General features: G+C 37.5%; 2 protein-coding genes and 1 non-coding gene across 7 annotated transcripts in view; 2 read left to right on the top strand and 1 right to left on the bottom strand.

The window, feature by feature from the left end:
* LOC133664598 (oocyte zinc finger protein XlCOF6-like) overlaps positions 1-25,022 on the top strand; it is a 183,537-nt gene that overhangs the window by 43,794 nt on the left and 114,721 nt on the right. The gene's annotated exons all lie outside the window — the stretch shown is intronic.
* The window catches only part of LOC133664624 (gastrula zinc finger protein XlCGF57.1-like), a 40,179-nt gene that overhangs the window by 4,894 nt on the left and 10,263 nt on the right, over positions 1-25,022 (top strand). Inside the window, exons 2-4 of one of the 4 annotated variants that reach the window (XM_062069413.1) lie at positions 20-238; positions 16,264-16,482; positions 24,063-24,093. In XM_062069413.1, the coding sequence (XP_061925397.1) occupies positions 20-238; positions 16,264-16,482; positions 24,063-24,093 (469 nt within the window). Of the gene's footprint in view, positions 1-19; positions 239-11,318; positions 11,891-16,263; positions 16,483-21,766; positions 21,884-24,062; positions 24,094-25,022 lie in introns of those variants that run through there. The other 3 variants (XM_062069412.1, XM_062069410.1, XM_062069411.1) reach the window with 3 other exon arrangements.
* On the bottom strand, positions 8,926-9,080 carry LOC133665504 (small nucleolar RNA snR49). Its single transcript, XR_009828760.1, has one exon. It is a non-coding gene; the product is annotated as a small nucleolar RNA snR49 (small nucleolar RNA).

Genomic DNA, 25,022 nt, shown 5'->3' with positions numbered 1-25,022 from the left:
TTACTTATTTACCCAACAGACGTCCAGCAGCGCACCCACATTAAAGAGGAAGAGGAGGATCCACAGCCGCCCCACATTAAAGAGGAAGAGGAGGAAGTGTGGATCACTCAGGAGGAAGAGTCTCTTCTAGGGCAGGAGGAGGCTGATCTCAGCAAGTTTCCACTGACTGTTGTCTCTGTGAAGACTGAAGAGCATGAAGACAAACCACCTGAGTCCTCACAGCTTCATCACAGTCCAAGTAAGCACAACATCCACATATCATTTTATTCTCAGGGCATTCAATCCATCACAACTGGACTGTTCACATTGTCTTAGAAGACGTTTGTCCTCTCATCCAAGTAGGCTTCATCACTTCATGCTCATAGACTTCAAGTCTTAAATCTAATCACTGGAATTTAGAGGGGAACTGCACTTTTTGGGGGAATTTTTTCTATCGTTTACAATCATTATAAAAGACACGACGGTGGATATATTTAAAAAATAAATAAATAAAAATTATCACATTCTAACTAGGGCTGGGCGATATGGCCTTTTTATTAATATCTCAATATTTTTAGGCCATGTCACGATACACCATATATATGTGGATATTTTGCCTTAGCCTTGAATGAACACTTGATGCATATAATCACAGCAGTATGATGATTCTATGGGTCTACATTAAAACATTCTTCTTCATAGTGCATTAATATATGCTACTTTTAAACTTTCATGCAGAGAGGGAAATCACAACTAAGTCAATTTAGCAAAAGTGTATTTATTAAACAGTTATTAAGCAGTGGCACAAACATTCATGTCATTTCCAAACAAAGTGCAAGATTGTCAGAGACATTTTAAAACAAGCTATTAGTGCACTTTTGTGCATGATGTCACTAAGATGACAAATCAAAACAACACTAAATTAAAGTGCACTTTTTGTACAGAGCGCCACTACAATAGTTTAAAACAAATAAAGTGCACTTTTGTGGACTGGACTTTCACAATATTATGTCAGACCCACTCGACATCCATTGCTTTCGGTCTCCCCTAGAGGGGGGGGGGGGGGGGGTTTACCCACATATGCGGTCCTCTCCAAGGTTTCTCATAGTTATTCACCGACGTCCCACTGGGGTGAGTTTTTACTTGCCCATATGTGGGCTCTGTACCGAGGATGTCGTTGTGGCTTGTGCAGCCCTTTGAGACACTTGTGATTTAGGGCTATATAAATAAACATTGATTGATTGATTGTGTGCATGATGTCACACAAGATATTTCAACAAGTGTCAAATAAAAATGAGCTGCATAATAGGAAATCAAATAGTGTATGTCCTTCACTATGTGGTAGGTTCCTGCGGACGTTATCTCCTTCTGTTGTTGACTATTTGTTTCATACGGTGTTTATGTGGAAATGGTTGCTTGGGCATTTTGTGGGTGTGGCACTGAACGGAGATGTTGACATGCGGAGTTTCAAGCACTCTTCATTCTCTAGCGGGTGACTTTTCAAATGATGCTACACATTAGCAGTGCTGCTACTTTTTGTAGCAACGCTTTTTCCGCATACTTGTTCACCATCTACCCGCTTGAAGCCAAACCACCGCCAGACGATGGACTCCCTGCTGTTTTTCTTGGGAATTAATTATTCCTTCATTTGTTACCAGATTCACACCTTCTTTCTCTCGTATTACCACTCGCACCACAGCTAACGTTACCATGCCGCTACCTGTCTACTCCGTGAGAGCGTATGACGTTGCACACGTGACAGTATGTGACGTATGTAAGAAGGTGCGCTTGTTTCATGTCTCTGTGAGAAGGAGAGACAAGAAAGAGCAAAAGCAACTGCGCGAGAACGCATACTCAAATATTACAATATAGTCATTTTCTATATCGCACAGAGACAAACCCACGATATATCGGTTATATTCCATACATCACCCAGCCCTAATTGTAACTCATAAATGTAAATAAAAGTCCACTTGCAATGTAGCCAATGGGACCATCCAAAATACACCAACAATACTCCATTTGCATTTTGTGGCTGGAATAGCAACCAAGTATTAGTTGAGTTGAGTTGAGTTTATTTGGAACACGCATGTATACAACATGATACATCACACATGCATACAACATGATACATCACACATGCATGCATACAACATGATACATCACACATGCATGCATACAACATGATGCATCACACATGCATGCATACAACATGATGCATCACACATGCATGCATACAACATGATGCATCACACATGCATGCATACAACATGATGCATCACACATGCATGCATACAACATGATGCATCACACATGCATGCATACAACATGATACATCACACATGCTTGCATACAACATGATACATCACACATGCATGCATACAACATGATACATCACACATGCATGCATACAACATGATGCATCACACATGCATGCATACAACATGATACATCACACATGCATGCATACAACATGATGCATCACACATGCATGCATACAACATGATGCATCACACATACATGCATACAACATGATACATCACACATGCATGCATACAACATGATTCATCACACATGCATGCATACAACATGATGCATCACACATGCATGCATACAACATGATGCATCACACATGCATGCATACAACATGATACATCACACATGCATGCGTACAACATGATACATCACACATGCATGCGTACAACATGATACATCACACATGCATGCGTACAACATGATACATCACACATGCATGCATACAACATGATACATCACACATGCATGCGTACAACATGATACATCACACATGCATGCGTACAACATGATACATCACACATGCATGCGTACAACATGATACGTCACACATGCATGCGTACAACATGATACGTCACACATGCATGCGTACAACATGATACGTCACACATGCATGCGTACAACATGATACATCACACATGCATGTGTCAGGTTCAAACACTGATGACATCTATTAAACAAGACAAAAGGCAAGGAATCAAACAGAGACAGAATTCAATTTGGACTCAATTGAGAAGAGACATGGCCACTGTACTTCTCTGTACAGTCTTGCACCACGTTCTGACGAAGAAGGTTTTCGTCCTCTCTTTTATTTAGATGTTCAATGTTTACGCAACAACACATTTCTCAACAGGATTGGGTAGTATGTAAACAGTCCTTGTTTTCGGTCACATGAGAAGACCAAAGAAGAAGATCCCTCGGGCCTGGGCTTGTCGTAGATTCAGCTTTGGCAGGTTTTTGAGGACAATGGATGACCCCTCCCGTCTGTTTCTATCGTACACAGCGGAATCTTTCAAGCGTTTGGCTTGGTACAGCTGAGTCAGCTTCTTGTTTGTTCATTGGGAACTTAAAATGGAAAGTTTTTTGATAATTTAAATACAATTTTTCTGACCTTTCCCTCCTGTTTATCAAACAACTTCCCCAGATTCTCCTCATCCCCAATAACTTCTTCTTGCGATTTTCAGTTAATGGTACATTTTCCTAGGGCCAAGTTATGTTTACACTCAGAGTTCAACATACATTTTTCTCTCATTGTTACTCGGGTCTGGAAACAGACCAGGAACACCATCCAGGTAGGTATACCCATCATCAGATTCATCTTCCTTATCGTCCGCAAGGAGGTGCATCTGAACAGCTTTATCATCTGCTGGGCCAATCGCTGTGGTGATCAGACGGTTAAGCAGAGAACACAGACAGGGAATACAACAACATCCACACAACGTCAGTATTGCTGCAAACACGGCCATAGATACTAGAATTGATGATACCAAAGACTTGTATTTGCCGAATACGTCCATCCAACCATCCCACATAGATGTATCTATGCCTGAGTGCTCTTTCATTTTACCGTTGAGGGTGCGAAGGCCTTCCAGTGCTTTGGTCAGGCTACCTTCTGCATCGGTGTTGTTTGGTATGAACGTGCAACACTGTTCACCAAATATTGCGCACACACCCCCTCTTTCCGCTAACAACATGTCCAGCGCCATACGGTTTTGAAAGGCCATAAGAGAAGTGGCGGCGAGTTGATCAGCAACTGCTTCAAGTCCGGCCTGTGTCCAATTTCCCAATCTCTGTACGTTGTAGTGGACGTAGTTTATTCTGTCAACATTCTTGTTAATCGTACACCACCAGCAGATGGATGATTCAAATCCAGCTGCAACTTGATTTACCAATTTATAGTCGTCAGGTACACCTCTTGGGACACCTATTGCATCAATATAAGTTGGATCTCCAACACTTTGCCAGGTCACATCACGTTTAGTTATTTTCCAATGTTCAGGTATCAAACTGTTCAGGCGTGTTAACAATTCTTTTGCTGTTGTGGGGTATATGGAGGTGGGCAGGAGCAGTGTAATCAAGCACAATGTCCTGTTACATTTTGCGGAAATCGGTCATAGATTCTTTCCTCACTGCACCACCACCACACATCTCCTCGTGATACTGGTACAAATATTGATACATTTACTATGTGTAAGCAGTTATCCAATGATACATTTCCTAACTGTTGTCCAGAGCCTAGCATGTTAATGCAGGTATAGTTAGCTTTTGTCACATGTTTATCAAATATTGGTTTCTGCTTTGTTTCCTTAGTTACAGGGTAGATTTTGTCCCATGTAGTGCAATTCTCTTCAGGAGTTGTTTTGCTCATTACTTCAATTAAACATTTTTCACTCATGATCTTGAGTAATGGCCTGGGGCTCATGCATACCACACAATCAATTTTAGCAGCCTTTCCCGCTTGCTCCGCCATGAGCAACCAATTATTGTTTTGCCCCGATACTCCTGTGGTAATAGTAAACCATTCATCCTTTGTTAAGGGTCCATTGACAATGTGGACCTTGAGAGTGCTTTTGGTCAGGGGTCCTATTGTTAGACCTGTGTGTGTTTTCCCAGTTTGGTTCCTAAATTGTTTACTTCTGGTCAAAATTGTCCAAAGATGTATTTCACCAATAAATGTGAGAGATTCTGCACTTAATTTAAAAACAAGCCCACTCTTTAAAAAGGTAGTAAAATAAGTTTAAAAGGTAAAAATGGAACGAAACATAATTAAAACAAAAAAAGGTTAATGTCATTGTGTTTTATATTGCCATTGTTACTTAAATTATTTTTTGTACCATTATTTTACTTGTTGTGGTTTATTCGTTACTAAATAATATCTGGGTTTTTTTAAACTATATTTAAAGTTGAGTTTTGGTAGTAAAATAATTACTGGTGTTTTCAAATTAATGAATATTTTTTAAATTAATCGTGATTACAATATAAATCTAAATAATGGTGATTATTATTTTTGCCATAATGGTGCAGCCCTAACTGTACCCTTTTTAAACAACAGAAGGTGAAAAACACAATCTATTCTACATGTTTCATTAACTCAAGTTTATCTTCAACGCATCTAAAGGATATAAATATAATTCTAAGGTGTGTCTTTTTCCATCCATCCATCCATTTCCTACCTCTTGTCCCTTTTAGGGTCACAGGGGGGTGGAAGGCGGGGTACACACTGGAAAATTCCATAAAACATTTAAACTATTTTTAAAAATGTTATCCTGGTTAAAATGTATCCTCCAGTTTGTGGCTATTATAAGGCATATTTCCAGAGGATATGCATTTTTACAACATGTTTTAAAGAGATAGCATTTAAAAAATGACTTCTGGGTATATTATATTGATCACCTAATTCTTATTTAGGGGGCTTAGAGAGCGGAATAGAGGCGCTCCCATTGACTCCATTGTTAGAATTAGGATAGTTAAGATTTTGCTAACGTTTGTTTATGACTTAAAATGCATACAAAATAAAAACATATTATTGTCTTACATAACGATTGTGAATGATAGGCAAAATAAAAATAAAAATCAGATCCCCTTTCATAACTTTTCTACATCCTGTGACGGGCTGATGCTACGGAGCCCCTAAAGGGACATGGGAATTTTTTTTTTTTTAGACATGTATCTCGTGGCCACGAGAAAGTATCTCGTGGCCACGAGAAAGTATCTCGTGGCCACGAGAAACTTTCTCGTGGCCACGAGAAACTTTTTATTAAAAAAAAAAAAAAAAAAAAAAAAAATTTATTTATTTTTTTTTTTTTTTAATAAAAAGTTTCTCGTGGCCACGAGAAACTTTCTCGTGGCCACGAGAAACTTTCTCGTGCGCACGAGAAACTTTCTCGTGGCCACGAGAAAGCATTGGATGCGTGCTGATGGTTTAGTGTGTGTTAAAATGGCAGTTTAGGAGTTAATATGGCTGTATTTCCAGATAGGACTTTCCCCCATGTGTGTTGTGGCAAAATGTGAATGCTTGATTAGTAGGTGTGAGACAAACACTTTATCTTCCTGGTTATTGTAACGCTACGTGTTTGACATTATTTAAGACTTTATCATGCCCGGGAAAGGACAGTTTTCCTCTTCTGTGGCTGTGGGGGGTGGGCGTGGCTTGCGGACCTGCAGTGAAGCGGAGTGTGTCAGTTAGTCCCATGTTGATGTGATCAAACTTCTTTCTTGCTTGGAAGATACACACACAATTGTAACTGTTATTTCTTCCTGCAAATAATAAATATGTACAACGTGTTTGGATGTATTCATTTATGTAAAATTGTCATTAAATGTAATATTGCCTGACAAAAAGTGATACGACGTACGTAATATTTTGATATTTACACATCGCATATTTACACACGCGCATCTGACTAGAATACCCTTATGTGCATTACATATATCAACATCAACTACCTACTGTACTGTTTACTTGTTGAAATACCCTTTTTAGAACAAATATCTACCCACATAATTTATATGTGTATATATAATATATATATATATGTGTATGTATGTATATGCATATATATATATATATATATATATATATATATATATATATATATATATATATATATATATATATATATATATATATATATATATATATATATATATATATATATGCATATACATACATACACATATATATATATATGCATATATATATATATATATATATATATATATATATATATATATATATATATATATATGCATATACATACATACACGTATATATATATATATGCATATATATATATATATATATATATATATATATATATATATATATATATATATATATGCATATATATATATATATATATACGTGTATGTATGTATATGCATATATATATATATATATATATATATATATATATATATATATATATATATATATGCATATATATATATATACGTGTATGTATGTATATGCATATATATATATATTGTCATTAAATGTAATATTGCCTGACAAAAAGTGATACGACGTACGTAATATTTTGATATTTACACATCGCATATTCACACGCGCATCTGACTAGAATACCCTTATGTGCATTACATATATCAACATCAACTACCTACTGTACTGTTTACTTGTTGAAATACCCTTTTTAGAACAAATATCTACCCACATAATTTATATGTGTATATATAATATATATATATATGTGTATGTATGTATATGCATATATATATATATATATATATATATATATATATATATATATATATATATATATATATATATATATATATATATATATATATATATATATATATATATATATATGCATATACATACATACACATATATATATATATGCATATATATATATATATATATATATATATATATATATATATATATATATATATGCATATACATACATACACGTATATATATATATATGCATATATATATATATATATATATATATATATATATATATATATATATATATATATGCATATATATATATATATATATACGTGTATGTATGTATATGCATATATATATATATATATATATATATATATATATATATATATATATATATATATATATATGCATATATATATATATACGTGTATGTATGTATATGCATATATATATATATATATATATATATATATATATATATATATATATATATATATATATATATATATATGCATATATATATATACGTGTATGTATGTATATGCATATATATATATATATATATATATATATATATATATATACGTGTATGTATGTATATGCATATATATATATATATATATATATATATATATATATATATATATATATATATATATATGCATATACATACATACACATATATATATATATTATATATACACATATAAATTATGTGGGTAGATATTTGTTCTAAAAAGGGTATTTCAACAAGTAAACAGTACAGTAGGTAGTTGATGTTGATATATGTAATGCACATAAGGGTATTCTAGTCAGATGCGCGTGTGTAAATATGCGATGTGTAAATATCAAAATATTACGTACGTCGTATCACTTTTTGTCAGGCAATATTACATTTAATGACAATTTTACATAAATGAATACATCCAAACACGTTGTACATATTTATTATTTGCAGGAAGAAATAACAGTTACAATTGTGTGTGTATCTTCCAAGCAAGAAAGAAGTTTGATCACATCAACATCGGACTAACTGGCACACTCCGCTTAGCTGCAGGTCCGCAAGCCACGCCCACCCCCCACAGCCACAGAAGAGGAAAACTGTTCTTTCCCGGGCATGATAAAGTCTTAAATAATGTCAAACACGTAGCGTTACAATAACCAGGAAGATAAAGTGTTTGTCTCACACCTACTAATCAAGCATTCACATTTTGCCACAACACACATGGGGGAAAGTCCTATCTGGAAATACAGCCATATTAACTCCTAAACTGCCATTTTAACACACACTAAACCATCAGCACGCATCCAATGCTTTCTCGTGGCCACGAGAAAGTTTCTCGTGGCCACGAGAAAGTTTCTCGTGGCCACGAGAAAGTATCTCGTGGCCACGAGAAAGTATCTCGTGGCCACGAGAAAGTTTCTCGTGGCCACGAGAAACTTTTTATAAAAAAAAAAAAAAAAAAAAAAAAAAATATAAATTTTTTTTTTTTTTTTTTTTTTTTAATAAAAAGTTTCTCGTGGCCACGAGAAACTTTCTCGTGGCCACGAGATACTTTCTCGTGGCCACGAGATACTTTCTCGTGGCCACGAGATACATGTCTAAAAAAAAAAAAATTCCCATGTCCCTTTAGGGGCTCCGTATGATGCTGTGGTGAAAGTGAGAAAATAAATACATATCATGAAAATGCAAATTTCATAAAAATGGCTGGCAAACTTTTTAAAACCTGGTTAAAGATTGTTGGCGGTAAACCCAGAGAGGCATGTGTATGTTGTAAAATTATGTTACAATTTGATTTATTATTTGGGTTTAGGTGGCCCCGCCCCCGGCCCAGATCTGACTTGTTCCACCACTGGTCATTGTGATTATATTATATATTCCAAATGTAATTTTTTTGTTATTAATCAAGTATAAAGTTAGTAAAGATGTGAGAGTAAGAAGTAAACAAACCTGTTCTGTGTAACACAACTTGATGTTTCTTGAAAACAGCGTCCAGTAGTTGATTGTTCTCCTCTTTTTCTCTAGAAAGTTCCGCCTCGTATTCTGCTATCTTTCTTTCTAACACTACAAATATTTCTTCAGCGGCAGCAGTTAGTCGCTGATCCACCAACGCTCTCAACATTTGTAATGTAGACATTTTCACACAATCACAACACTTTACTCTCACACTTGATCTCTACTTAGCAATGTGTTGATAACTTCTGTGTCTTCTGTTAGCAGCTAACAAGCTAAGCTAACTAGCGAGCTAAGCTAACTAACAAGCAAATATAGCAGGAGGAGCGGCACAGTGCTTCTAGCGCATCGAGACGACTTTATCCTTGAATAAAGAATAAAATATGTATTTTATACGACGTAAATATTTCAAACTGGAGAACAAATAATACAAGACTGACTTATTAGCGTCTTGTTCACGTCTTTCTCAGTCGATGTGGTTTCACGACAGTTAGCACACTTGACGTTACAAGGCAGTACTGCTCTGTTCCGTTTACCCCGGAAGCTGGGATTGACGTCACAGCCAAGTGGACGAAGAGGCAGTGTCACGGGGGTTTGTAGGGGGACTATCTATCTATCTATCTATCTATCTATCTATCTATCTATCTATCTATCTATCTATCTATCTATCTATCTATCTATCTATCTATCTATCTATCTATCTATCTATCTATCTATCTATCTATCTATCTATCTATCTATCTATCTATCTATCTATCTAAGTGTCAAAAAGTCAGATTTTTTTTCAAGTGTCAAAAATTTAGGATTGTTTCTAAGTGTCAAAAAGTCTGGATTTTTTCTCAATGTCAAAAATTTAGGATTGTTTCTAAGTGTCAAAAAATCAGGATTTGTTTTTGTAAGTGTCAAAAAGCGGGGATATTTTTTTGTCAAAAAGTCGGGATTTTTTTTGTCAAAAAGTCAGGATTGTATCTAAGTGTCAAAAAGTCGGGATAACATTTAGAAAAAATCCTGATTTTTTTGACACTTAGAACATTTTTTAGACTTTTTGAAACTTGGAAAAAAATCCAGAATTTTACACAATTAGAAAAAATCCCCATTTTTTGACACTTAGGAAAAATCCCAGTAATTTCAAAAACGGGGTCAAATATGCAAGCAGAATTTTGACAGAAGCATTTTGCTTCATTTTTGTGTATTTTTACGTGTTGTGTAGAAACCCTGAATTGCTCCGTCGTAAGAACATCAGACTTTCATTCTGATGTCTCCGGGATTCAAGTCCCTGTTCTGCTGACCAACAATAGGCTCCGAGATCGCCCTGCAAAAGTCTCCTTCTTGCCCTCAAAAGTCAGTATAATAAGTCCAGTACTGTTTTCAATAATGATAAATGAAGTGTTTAGTGAAGTGGAAGGGTTAGTGGAGGTGGCACTGTTTGTGATGATGGAGTGATGTGGAAGAGAGGTAGAAATACACATCATAGAGAAAAGAAGATTAAAAAATCAGTAAATAAAGTTCAATAATGGGGAAAAGCTTGGGGTGTAAGATTCTCTGTTGGGGAAACTAAAGTCATGAATTTCACAAAGAGGAAGGAAATACAATAGAAAAAGGGAAATACTGGGAAATAAGTTAGTGAAAGAGAAGGTTAGGTTAGTAGTGGAAGATATTTTAGGATTGCACTCAGAACACATACGTTATAAAACATTTAATAAACATTTAAAAAAAGACCGAGTTAAATAAAATAATATAGAGTCAGGTTCCATCTCCGCCCACACTTCATTTCAGTAGGTGGCAGTAATGCACACCACAAGGTTGCTTGTCAATCGCCATAAAACCGAAGAAGAAGAAGAATACCTCTATAAATTGGACATGCGCAGAAGCCAACTTGGAAGTGGTCCATTGAAAGGTTGCTAGCGCGACCTCCTGTACTGTGGAATGTAGTATGGACCATAGGACAGGACGAATAAGTCCCGTTAAGAAGCTGTGGAGGCCTAAGATGCTCTACTAGTCTGCTGGAAATCCAAAGAAGACGAAGGAGTAAAAAGCAAAATGACGTTTGACAGTGAAGACCTAAACGTGGCCACTGGCCATTGTTGTTTCTCTATTTGTATTTAGTACATACATGTACGCATATATGTCGTGTAGTAGATGAAACATTGTTAGTCATTGTTTGTATCCGGATACATTAGTCTGAGCGCACTTTATGTGCTAGCTTAGCTTGCTAGTTAGCTTAGCTTGTTAGCTGCTAACAAAGAGACGCGGACGTTATCAACACATCGCTAAGTAGAGATCAAATGTGAGTGTAAAGTGTTGTGATTGTGTGAAAATGTGCGAAAGAACGATAGCAAAGTATGAGGAGGAACTTTGTCCAACAAAAGAGGAGAAGGAGCGACAACATCAACTACAGGACGCTGTTTTCAAGAAACACCAAGTTGTGTTACACAGAACAGGTTTGTTTACTTTTTACTCTCACATCTTGACTAACTTTATATTTCATTATTAACACTTTTCTTCAATAGGAAGATGCTTTGTCTTGTGGGGATGATGCAATGCTTTGATTTAGATTTTTCATGAAAACGAGACAGTTTGAGGTTGATGTTCCTCTCAGTTTGTAACAATGTGTGATTGATTGATTGAAGGACTTATGAGAAGTTTGCATAGGAAAGGGTACAGTTTCATCACGGTACACATTCACTGCTACAAGAAAGCCCGAGATGGTTTCAGTTGAAATATTTGTTGACTTACACAGAACACAGTACTATGTAGAAAGTAGCATTTAAAGTACAGAAATACTGCTAGAAAATAAAATTTAAAAAGAAGTAAAAGGATTTGTCTATTCCCAGTTACGAGTAGCCACAACCTAAAATGTATTTTCAAAGCGGCTTTGAAGGAAGTAAGGGATTTAACACTCCTTTATGACTATTGATAGGAAGTTCCACATGTTGGTGGTATAGCAGGCAAACAAATTAAAACCGGTTTTGGAGTGAGATCTGGGTTGAATGTGATTTGTACAACTACCTCTGGTGTTATAATGGTCAATATATTTTGAAGTATCTTGACAGGTACATTGGTATTTTAGTGGTCCAACTGCAAGAAGATGTACTCTGTCGGCCACCAAGAGCCTCCCCACGTTAAGGAAATGGTTGGCGGATAAGTGAGCCCAAGATGGACGGTTGAGTAGAAGCCCAATCATTTTGTTTTGGGCTGTCTGGGGTTTGTTTTTCAGGGCTTTTAAGGCGTCACGGTACCAAACATGAACTCTGTAGTCAAAGTGGGGTTAAATGAGCGCTTGTGTTAGAGTCTTAAGTGTATTTCTAGCCACCAGCGGGGTGATCCTACCATGTAAGAACAGAATTTGTTGGTTGATTCTTTGACTACCTTGGTAGTAATTTTTTCACTGGAGAGATTAGTCTCTATGATGCAGCCAAGATAGGTGATCTCATTTTTGTTTGTTATAATATTGTCACCCACTTTGACTGTGAAGTTATTTACTTTTCTGAGGTTAGGAATTGACCCAAAGACCTGTGTACTTTCAAGTACCAGGGCGAGTATTAATTTGCCAGTTGGTCATTGAAAGCCTTGCTAGTCTAGGTCTTGAGGATTCTATTTTTGTTTGTTTTGTGGCCGTCAGCTTCGGTTCTATGTTCTTTATGGGTACAGAAAATGATGGAATGATCACTTAAGCCGCATACAGTAGTTCCACTTGTGGTGATCTTAGACTGGTCAGAAGTAACAACGAGGTCTATGAAGGTTTAGAAGGACTCACTCGCTGTGGTAGTTTGCTTAATGAGCTAAGTGAGGCAATGTTGGTGGCACAGCTTAGTGAAGGTTTTAAAAATTGGTGCATCCTTTCAGGACATATCTGTGTTCCAGTCCCCAAGAAGATGTAAACCTGTATCAACATGTTTACACAAAACTCACACACTCACCAAATACATTTTATACTGTAATGAAATCTAATAAGTTCACTTCCTGATTCTGACCTACATGCATCAATAAGTGAAAGTAGACATTTCTTTTCAGTAACCAAAGTAGTCAACACTTGATTTATTAAAAGAACATAACTGTGACTGACTTTTCTTCAGCGTGTCGTAGATGGTCTCCAATTCCTAAAGAGGAATTGTTGATGGAGATACTCTATAAAACACTACATAGTAAAACATGTTTTGGTAAAAGTTCCTTTTGGCCCAGCCAACAAAATGACCACAAAAAAGTATTTTGCATGATGACAAAAACATACTATTTAAGTGATTTTGGAATTATATTTTTTATTTCCATGATATTGAAGTTATGGTAATAACTTGTCAAAACAAGATGGCGGAGTAGAGCACGTCTGAAACTGAAGCTCCCCTGTACATGCTCTAAAAAACTCTAAGCTACTTGGATTTCTGCCATAACTTTTTCTTTTATGAACAACGATTTCCTTATTTTTTGCACACCCGTTATAAAAGTTTGATGAAAAAGGCAACAATGGAGTCAGGATCGTCCTCGTCTCAAACACCTGTCGTCACTGAGTCCTATCTTGAGACTTTACTCAGGAAATTTTTTAATGAGGCTGAGGATAGATCCCAAAAGCGATTTCAGCGATTGGAGGATCAACTTGGCTCAATTCAAGATACTTTATCCAAGCACGCTGCCGACATAGAATCTGTCCGCAATGAAGTGTCTTCCATTGAAACACGTGTCCAGAGCAATGAGGACGCTATGCTCAATTTCACCAGCAAGCTCACGAAGATTGAGAAAAAAATGATAGATCTCGAGGACAGAAGCAGGAGGGATAACATCAGAATAATCAATATTAAAGAAAGCGAAGAAGGAAATAACGCGCTATTGGAAAAATTATTTGATAATAGACTTCGTGGCTTCATTGAAAAGCACAAATTATTATCTGATTGTCAATATGGGTTCCGTCAAAATAGGTCAACTTCATTAGCTTTAAGTGATTTAATAGAAAACATTACTAATGGTATCGAGAAGAATACATTTGTTATAGGAATTTTTATTGACCTGCAAAAGGCTTTCGATACCATTGACCACCAGATTTTGGTAAATAAACTGGAAAACTATGGCATAAGGGGAGTGGCAGGGAAATGGCTGAAGAGCTACTTGAATGAGAGACAGCAGATTGTTCAGATCGACCAATACCAATCTACACTCATGAACATAACCTGTGGAGTCCCCCAGGGGTCCATACTAGGACCCACACTATTTATAATGTATATCAATGAAATATGTAAAATATCAACACTGCTGGAGTTCATCCTCTTTGCTGACGATACAACCATTACATGTGCAGGTGACGACATGAAGCAACTTCTGGCCTCTGTAACTGAGGAGATGATAAAGTTAAAAACTTGGTTTAATACCAACAAATTGTCTCTGAATGTAAAGAAGACCAAAATCATGCTCTTTAGCAATCGAAAAAGTAATATACCCATCAGGATTGTTATTGATGATACACCAATAGATTATGTTCAACAAAATTCATTCTTAGGAGTAGTAATAGATGAAAATATATCATGGAAGCCTCATATAAGTTACTTGAGGACAAAGGTTGCTAAATGTGTTGGAATGATGAGGAGATCATGTCATTTATTGAACACCAATGCTCTGCTGTTATTGTACCATTCATTTATTATGTCGTATTTAAATTATTGTGTTGAAGTCTGGGGAAATTGTTATAAATCCCATCTACAGCCTTTAGTCACTCTGCAGAAAAAGGCCATTAGGATTGTGTCCAATGTTCACTACAGACATCATTCAAAGCCACTATTCGTGGAGTTAAAGCAACTTAAACTGCATGATGTGATCAAATTTAAAACTGCTCAAATTATGTTTAGGGCATCCCAAAACTCTCTACCATCCAATATACAGAACCTATTCCAGGATAGAGATGCTCACCATAGGTACAGTCTAAGAGGAAACAACAAATTATATTTGCCTAAATTTAGAACAACTTTAAAGTCAATGTGCATTTCAGTGCGTGGAGTCAGTCTGTGGAACAGCTTAGGGGAAGAGTTAAAAACGTGTTCTAACATGATTCAATTTAAAAGACTGTTTAAAAAAGAAGTATGAGGAGGAAAGAGAGTGATGCCCTCATCACAGAGCGATGGGAGAGAGGTGTATGGTCAGAGAGTGTTTGGGCCTGTGTATGTGTGTGTGTGTGTGTGTGTGTGTGTGTGTGTGTGTGTGTGTGTGTGTGTTTTGTCTCGTCTTGTCTTGTCTCAAAGTAACAGTGGTACTATTGTATTGTTAGTGTACAGGAGCTTTTCTTGTTTTTGTTTGTATAGTATTGTTCTTGTATTATATTGTTTATGTTAAATGTGGAATGAGTGAGAGGGGTTAGGATATTATAAGCATCTGCTTCATCCAACCCCTTTTCAAGCCTTGCATAAATGTCTCTGCCAAAATGTAAAAAAAAAAAATGTTTTGTTGTACTGTGCAGGTTTGAAATAAATACTTCAATTCAATTCAAAGATCATGGTTAAGTTTAGACATAAAGTTTATGTGTCATAGAATAAAATATTTACACATTTTGCATCAGAGTGTAAAGTTAAGAATGCCTCAATTAATGCTGCCTCGTACTTATAAAAACTTTTCAAATTGCCCCCCATCAAATTTCCTAGTCTATTTTTGTACTCACTTTTGAATCAATTTCAGTGGCTGGGACAAGAGGAGGTATTTCCTGCGTTTTTATTTGTTGTTTTGCTACACACTTTTAACACAACACACGAAAGAACACACATAATGTAATTGCGTTAACAGCGTCAGTCCAAAACTATTTATATTCTCTCTTTATCTTATTTACTTATTTACCCAACAGACGTCCAGCAGCGCACCCACATTAAAGAGGAAGAGGAGGATCCACAGCCGCCCCACATTAAAGAGGAAGAGGAGGAAGTGTGGATCACTCAGGAGGAAGAGTCTCTTCTAGGGCAGGAGGAGGCTGATCTCAGCAAGTTTCCACTGACTGTTGTCTCTGTGAAGACTGAAGAGCATGAAGACAAACCACCTGAGTCCTCACAGCTTCATCACAGTCCAAGTAAGCACAACATCCACATATCATTTTATTCTCAGGGCATTCAATCCATCACAACTGGACTGTTCACATTGTCTTAGAAGACGTTTGTCCTCTCATCCAAGTAGGCTTCATCACTTCATGCTCATAGACTTCAAGTCTTAAATCTAATCACTGGAATTTAGAGGGGAACTGCACTTTTTGGGGAATTTTTTCTATCGTTTACAATCATTATAAAAGACACGACGGTGGATATATTTAAAAAATAAATAAATAAAAATTATCACATTCTAACTAGGGCTGGGCGATATGGCCTTTTTATTAATATCTCAATATTTTTAGGCCATGTCACGATACACCATATATATGTGGATATTTTGCCTTAGCCTTGAATGAACACTTGATGCATATAATCACAGCAGTATGATGATTCTATGGGTCTACATTAAAACATTCTTCTTCATAGTGCATTAATATATGCTACTTTTAAACTTTCATGCAGAGAGGGAAATCACAACTAAGTCAATTTAGCAAAAGTGTATTTATTAAACAGTTATTAAGCAGTGGCACAAACATTCATGTCATTTCCAAACAAAGTGCAAGATTGTCAGAGACATTTTAAAACAAGCTATTAGTGCACTTTTGTGCATGATGTCACTAAGATGACAAATCAAAACAACACTAAATTAAAGTGCACTTTTTGTACAGAGCGCCACTACAATAGTTTAAAACAAATAAAGTGCACTTTTGTGGACTGGACTTTCACAATATTATGTCAGACCCACTCGACATCCATTGCTTTCGGTCTCCCCTAGAGGGGGGGGGGGGGGGGGGGGGGTTTACCCACATATGCGGTCCTCTCCAAGGTTTCTCATAGTTATTCACCGACGTCCCACTGGGGTGAGTTTTTACTTGCCCATATGTGGGCTCTGTACCGAGGATGTCGTTGTGGCTTGTGCAGCCCTTTGAGACACTTGTGATTTAGGGCTATATAAATAAACATTGATTGATTGATTGTGTGCATGATGTCACACAAGATATTTCAACAAGTGTCAAATAAAAATGAGCTGCATAATAGGAAATCAAATAGTGTATGTCCTTCACTATGTGGTAGGTTCCTGCGGACGTTATCTCCTTCTGTTGTTGACTATTTGTTTCATACGGTGTTTATGTGGAAATGGTTGCTTGGGCATTTTGTGGGTGTGGCACTGAACGGAGATGTTGACATGCGGAGTTTCAAGCACTCTTCATTCTCTAGCGGGTGACTTTTCAAATGATGCTACACATTAGCAGTGCTGCTACTTTTTGTAGCAACGCTTTTTCCGCATACTTGTTCACCATCTACCCGCTTGAAGCCAAACCACCGCCAGACGATGGACTCCCTGCTGTTTTTCTTGGGAATTAATTATTCCTTCATTTGTTACCAGATTCACACCTTCTTTCTCTCGTATTACCACTCGCACCACAGCTAACGTTACCATGCCGCTACCTGTCTACTCCGTGAGAGCGTATGACGTTGCACACGTGACAGTATGTGACGTATGTAAGAAGGTGCGCTTGTTTCATGTCTCTGTGAGAAGGAGAGACAAGAAAGAGCAAAAGCAACTGCGCGAGAACGCATACTCAAATATTACAATATAGTCATTTTCTATATCGCACAGAGACAAACCCACGATATATCGGTTATATTCCATACATCACCCAGCCCTAATTGTAACTCATAAATGTAAATAAAAGTCCACTTGCAATGTAGCCAATGGGACCATCCAAAATACACCAACAATACTCCATTTGCATTTTGTGGCTGGAATAGCAACCAAGTATTAGTTGAGTTGAGTTGAGTTTATTTGGAACACGCATGTATACAACATGATACATCACACATGCATACAACATGATACATCACACATGCATGCATACAACATGATACATCACACATGCATGCATACAACATGATGCATCACACATGCATGCATACAACATGATGCATCACACATGCATGCATACAACATGATGCATCACACATGCATGCATACAACATGATGCATCACACATGCATGCATACAACATGATGCATCACACATGCTTGCATACAACATGATACATCACACATGCATGCATACAACATGATACATCACACATGCATGCATACAACATGATGCATCACACATGCATGCATACAACATGATACATCACACATGCATGCATACAACATGATGCATCACACATGCATGCATACAACATGATGCATCACACATACATGCATACAACATGATACATCACACATGCATGCATACAACATGATTCATCACACATGCATGCATACAACATGATGCATCACACATGCATGCATACAACATGATGCATCACACATGCATGCATACAACATGATACATCACACATGCATGCGTACAACATGATACATCACACATGCATGCGTACAACATGATACATCACACATGCATGCGTACAACATGATACATCACACATGCATGCATACAACATGATACATCACACATGCATGCGTACAACATGATACATCACACATGCATGCGTACAACATGATACATCACACATGCATGCGTACAACATGATACGTCACACATGCATGCGTACAACATGATACGTCACACATGCATGCGTACAACATGATACGTCACACATGCATGCGTACAACATGATACATCACACATGCATGTGTCAGGTTCAAACACTGATGACATCTATTAAACAAGACAAAAGGCAAGGAATCAAACAGAGACAGAATTCAATTTGGACTCAATTGAGAAGAGACATGGCCACTGTACTTCTCTGTACAGTCTTGCACCACGTTCTGACGAAGAAGGTTTTCGTCCTCTCTTTTATTTAGATGTTCAATGTTTACGCAACAACACATTTCTCAACAGGATTGGGTAGTATGTAAACAGTCCTTGTTTTCGGTCACATGAGAAGACCAAAGAAGAAGATCCCTCGGGCCTGGGCTTGTCGTAGATTCAGCTTTGGCAGGTTTTTGAGGACAATGGATGACCCCTCCCGTCTGTTTCTATCGTACACAGCGGAATCTTTCAAGCGTTTGGCTTGGTACAGCTGAGTCAGCTTCTTGTTTGTTCATTGGGAACTTAAAATGGAAAGTTTTTTGATAATTTAAATACAATTTTTCTGACCTTTCCCTCCTGTTTATCAAACAACTTCCCCAGATTCTCCTCATCCCCAATAACTTCTTCTTGCGATTTTCAGTTAATGGTACATTTTCCTAGGGCCAAGTTATGTTTACACTCAGAGTTCAACATACATTTTTCTCTCATTGTTACTCGGGTCTGGAAACAGACCAGGAACACCATCCAGGTAGGTATACCCATCATCAGATTCATCTTCCTTATCGTCCGCAAGGAGGTGCATCTGAACAGCTTTATCATCTGCTGGGCCAATCGCTGTGGTGATCAGACGGTTAAGCAGAGAACACAGACAGGGAATACAACAACATCCACACAACGTCAGTATTGCTGCAAACACGGCCATAGATACTAGAATTGATGATACCAAAGACTTGTATTTGCCGAATACGTCCATCCAACCATCCCACATAGATGTATCTATGCCTGAGTGCTCTTTCATTTTACCGTTGAGGGTGCGAAGGCCTTCCAGTGCTTTGGTCAGGCTACCTTCTGCATCGGTGTTGTTTGGTATGAACGTGCAACACTGTTCACCAAATATTGCGCACACACCCCCTCTTTCCGCTAACAACATGTCCAGCGCCATACGGTTTTGAAAGGCCATAAGAGAAGTGGCGGCGAGTTGATCAGCAACTGCTTCAAGTCCGGCCTGTGTCCAATTTCCCAATCTCTGTACGTTGTAGTGGACGTAGTTTATTCTGTCAACATTCTTGTTAATCGTACACCACCAGCAGATGGATGATTCAAATCCAGCTGCAACTTGATTTACCAATTTATAGTCGTCAGGTACACCTCTTGGGACACCTATTGCATCAATATAAGTTGGATCTCCAACACTTTGCCAGGTCACATCACGTTTAGTTATTTTCCAATGTTCAGGTATCAAACTGTTCAGGCGTGTTAACAATTCTTTTGCTGTTGTGGGGTATATGGAGGTGGGCAGGAGCAGTGTAATCAAGCACAATGTCCTGTTACATTTTGCGGAAATCGGTCATAGATTCTTTCCTCACTGCACCACCACCACACATCTCCTCGTGATACTGGTACAAATATTGATACATTTACTATGTGTAAGCAGTTATCCAATGATACATTTCCTAACTGTTGTCCAGAGCCTAGCATGTTAATGCAGGTATAGTTAGCTTTTGTCACATGTTTATCAAATATTGGTTTCTGCTTTGTTTCCTTAGTTACAGGGTAGATTTTGTCCCATGTAGTGCAATTCTCTTCAGGAGTTGTTTTGCTCATTACTTCAATTAAACATTTTTCACTCATGATCTTGAGTAATGGCCTGGGGCTCATGCATACCACACAATCAATTTTAGCAGCCTTTCCCGCTTGCTCCGCCATGAGCAACCAATTATTGTTTTGCCCCGATACTCCTGTGGTAATAGTAAACCATTCATCCTTTGTTAAGGGTCCATTGACAATGTGGACCTTGAGAGTGCTTTTGGTCAGGGGTCCTATTGTTAGACCTGTGTGTGTTTTCCCAGTTTGGTTCCTAAATTGTTTACTTCCATCTTTAATGGTCACATTTGGGCAGAGTGATATGACAGTACTGGGATCTTCACCAATCTTGTAGACACAAATAGCCAGAGGATAACATTTAGGGGCAACATGTCTATTAACAGGTGGAGTGGAGTTGAGTGGAGACTCTGTAGTATTGAATTTCATTACTAGACTATTGCCTGTTTTGGTCAATTTAAATCGGGATTTCCATTTGATTGACTCTAGTTGCCACCCATAAGTGGATGTGTCCCACGAGTCGGTGGTATGAGAAACCCATCCCCAATCAGAAGTATATCCGCTCACTCTTATGTACCATGGATAGCTTTGCCACTCAATCCCCCTGTGTCCTCCTATTTCTAATTGTGACAGTGGAATTTGTAGTGTGCTTGTGAATATGTCCCTTTGATAACACAAATAAAAACCTGAATACTTTTGTCCATTGCTGTTTTTCTGGCAAGGGTTTTCTGGCATTTTTTCCACTAATGGGGTTACTCCGAATCCTCCCATTACCCGTCTTCTAATACGACCTCCCCTGTGAGTGTATTTTACTTCTTGATTCTGCCAATGGTTTGGGTTTACTATGGGCGCAGTATCATTTTGTTTCCTGAGTTCTACATTTTCCTCAGATTCCCAAGTGAACCATATTAGGGGGGCAGGGCCGACCAGTACCAATATCGTTAACCCATATGTTATGGACCGTCTGAGCGAATGGGGTGTCATCTCTGCTGATTCACTCTAACAAGGTCAGTGGTTTAGCTCAACTCTAGTTATCGTGTGCGTCCACACTATTACCAGACTTTGCTTCCCTTTCCTTATTGGATGATTCAACAGATATGACCTTTTTACAATGTACTAAGTGTACCCAGGTTGGTCTTTCCGCTATCTTTACTGCTGTTGGGGTTGTTAACAGTACCTGGTACGGTCCCTCCCACCTTGGAGAATGCCAATGTTTTCTTTTAACGCTTCTTATCAGAACCCACTCTCCTGGTTCCACTAGGTCTGTTATCTGTGGAGACAACAGGTTCGTCTCTACTAGCTTCTGTCTCTTTTAATTTCTCCAGCATTTTGCGCATATAATCTGCTAAATTTGATTCATCATTAGGTTCATATTGATTTTTGAAATTTGGTAGCTGGTAAGGTCTTCCAAATATTATTTCAAATGGTGTTAGTCCTGTTGTACTTGTAATGTTCATGTACATTTTTACTAAATCTATACATTGTGTCCATGGACGTTTGGTTTCTTCCATACATTTCTTTAGTCTGTTTTTAATTGTTCCGTTTGTCCTTTCCACTAGTCGTGCGCTTTGTGGATGGTAAGCACAGTGATTTTTTAGATTAATGTGGAATAACAATCCTATATTCTTGATCAATTGATTTACAAAATGGGGTCCGTTGTCACTGTATAGTTTTTCGGGTATACCATATCTTGGTATTATCTCTTTACATAATGCCTTTGCTACTGTTAGCGCATCTGCTTTTCCTGTAGGAAATATTTCTACCCATTTTGAAAATGCATCTACTATGACCAGACAATACTGTTTTCCTTCCCTCTTATTTAGTTCAATAAAATCCATGCATAGATGTTGGAATGGGTGTTGTGGTTTGGGGAATTGGCCACGTTGTGGGCGCATATTCCCTTGTGGATTGTGCCTCGCACAGGTCATGCATGCCCTACAAAATTTTTTTGAATAAGTATTAAAACCATAGGTAGTATAATACTTATGTATAAGACTTGTCATCCCTCCTGTTGAGACATGAGTACAACCATGGCTCAAAACTGCTGCCCATTTATACAGATTTTTTGGTAAGATTGGTTTAATGTCTGGACATACATAGATGTCTTCTTTGTTCAACGTGGCTCCGTTTTTTACCCATTTATCTTTTTCTTTTGTAGTACTTTGTTGCTGCATGTCTTTTAGTATATCATTATTTATGTCACTAGCTTGCAGTTTAAAAACTTGCATTTCCTCTTCTGCTGCTTGTTTTGCTGTTTTGTCCGCAAACACATTTCCCAGTGTTACTGTGTCCGTTCCGTTTGTGTGTGCTGCACATTTGCATATTGCTATTTTAGCTGGTAGCTGTACTGCTTCTAATAATTCTTTTAATAGTTCTCCATGTGTTACAGGTTTTCCTGTTGACGTTATCATCCCTCTATTTTGCCAGTGTTGTGCAAATGTGTGCACTGTTGAGAATGCGTATTGACTATCTGTGTATATTGTGACCATTTGATCTTTCATTAATTTACATGCTTCTGTTAGTGCCACTAATTCCGCTGCTTGCGCGGAGTAATTTGACGGTAATTTGAGAGCTTTCAACACTTTAGTTACTGTAACCACCGCGCATCCTATTCTATTTTTCCCATCTTCCCCTTTCCGTGCTGACCCGTCTACAAACAATACTCCTCCCCCCGTGAGAGGTTGGTCTTGTAGGTCAGGTCTGGGTTTAGATGTTTGTTCTGCTAACTGTTGACAGTCATGTGGTTCTCCATCACTGGGGTCAGGAATTAATGTTGCTGGATTAAGTGTCGTGCATCTCTCTATTGTCAGATGTGGTTGTGACAGTAACATTGCCATACAGGATAAGTGTCTAGCTGGTGATAAGAACGCTAAATTAGTTTGTAGTAATAGTGCTGACACAGCATGAGGCACTTTTAGGGTTAATGGGTGGAACAGTACAATTTGACTACTGCTATCAATTGCCATAGATGCTCCCACTACCGCTCGCACACAATGAGGGAGTGCACATGCTACATTATCTAATTTAGATGAGAAGTATGCCACAGGCCTTTGTTTAGCACCATGTTGTTGTAGCAACACGGATGTCATAAAGTGGCCTCTGCAGTCTACCATTTGTATGAATGGTTTGCTATTGTCTGGTAAGGCTAACGTCGTGCTGGACACTAATGTCCTTTTTATTTCACAGAATGCTGCTTCAGATGGATTCCACGCTACAGGTGATGACATTTTTAGATATTTTTCATACATTAATTTACTTAATGGAGCTACTATTTCAGCGTAATTTGGTATCCAACTTCTACAGTAATTCGTTAATCCTAAAAATGACATCATTTGCTTCCTTGTTTGCGGTTTTGGTGCTTGTAGTATTGCTGTTTTTCTGCTTTCCACAATAGTGCGTCCATTTTTGTTTAAAGAATGTCCTAGATACTTTACTTCTGTTTTGCATAACTGGACTTTTGCTTTGCTTACTTTGTGTCCTTCACTATGTAGATGATTTAATAACGCTAGTGTATCTTTTTTACAGGTTTCCTTATCCAGTGATGCTAATAATACGTCATCTACATATATTAGGACTTGACTTCCTCCTGGAGGGTCGAATTTAGACATACTTGCATGCATTGCTTGTGAATAGATTGTCGGACTTTCCGCATACCCTTGAGGTAGTCTTGTATGGGTGTATCGTTTCCCTTTATAAGTAAATGCAAACCAAAATTGACTTTCTTTATGTATTGGTATCGAGAAGAATGCATTACTGATATCAATTACTGTGAAATGTGTCTCATCCGTTCTCAGACGGTTCAACAACGTGTATGGATCTGGTACACATGGTGCACGTTGTATTACTGCATTGTTTATTGCTTGTAAGTCTTGTACCATTCGCCATCCCACTGAGGGTGGCTGTTTTTTTTAACGGAAATATTGGGGTATTACATGGTGAATCCTCACATTCTATTATAACTCCTGCTTTAATTAGATCTTCTATTACAGGTTTTATTCCTTCTAATGCATCTGGTTTTAGTGGATATTGTTTTATGCATGGTCTATATTCTGTTCTTAATCTGATTTGTACTGGTTGTATATTTTTAATTTTTCCCACATCAGTGGGTCCTTTTGACCATAATTCTTTTGGTATTTCATCTAAAAA

The sequence above is a fragment of the Entelurus aequoreus genome, linkage group LG14, assembly GCF_033978785.1.
Source record: "Entelurus aequoreus isolate RoL-2023_Sb linkage group LG14, RoL_Eaeq_v1.1, whole genome shotgun sequence".
Lineage (NCBI taxonomy): Eukaryota > Metazoa > Chordata > Actinopteri > Syngnathiformes > Syngnathidae > Entelurus > Entelurus aequoreus.
The sequence above is the reverse complement of the archived record's forward strand: the minus strand, read 5'-3'. Positions and strand labels throughout refer to the sequence as shown.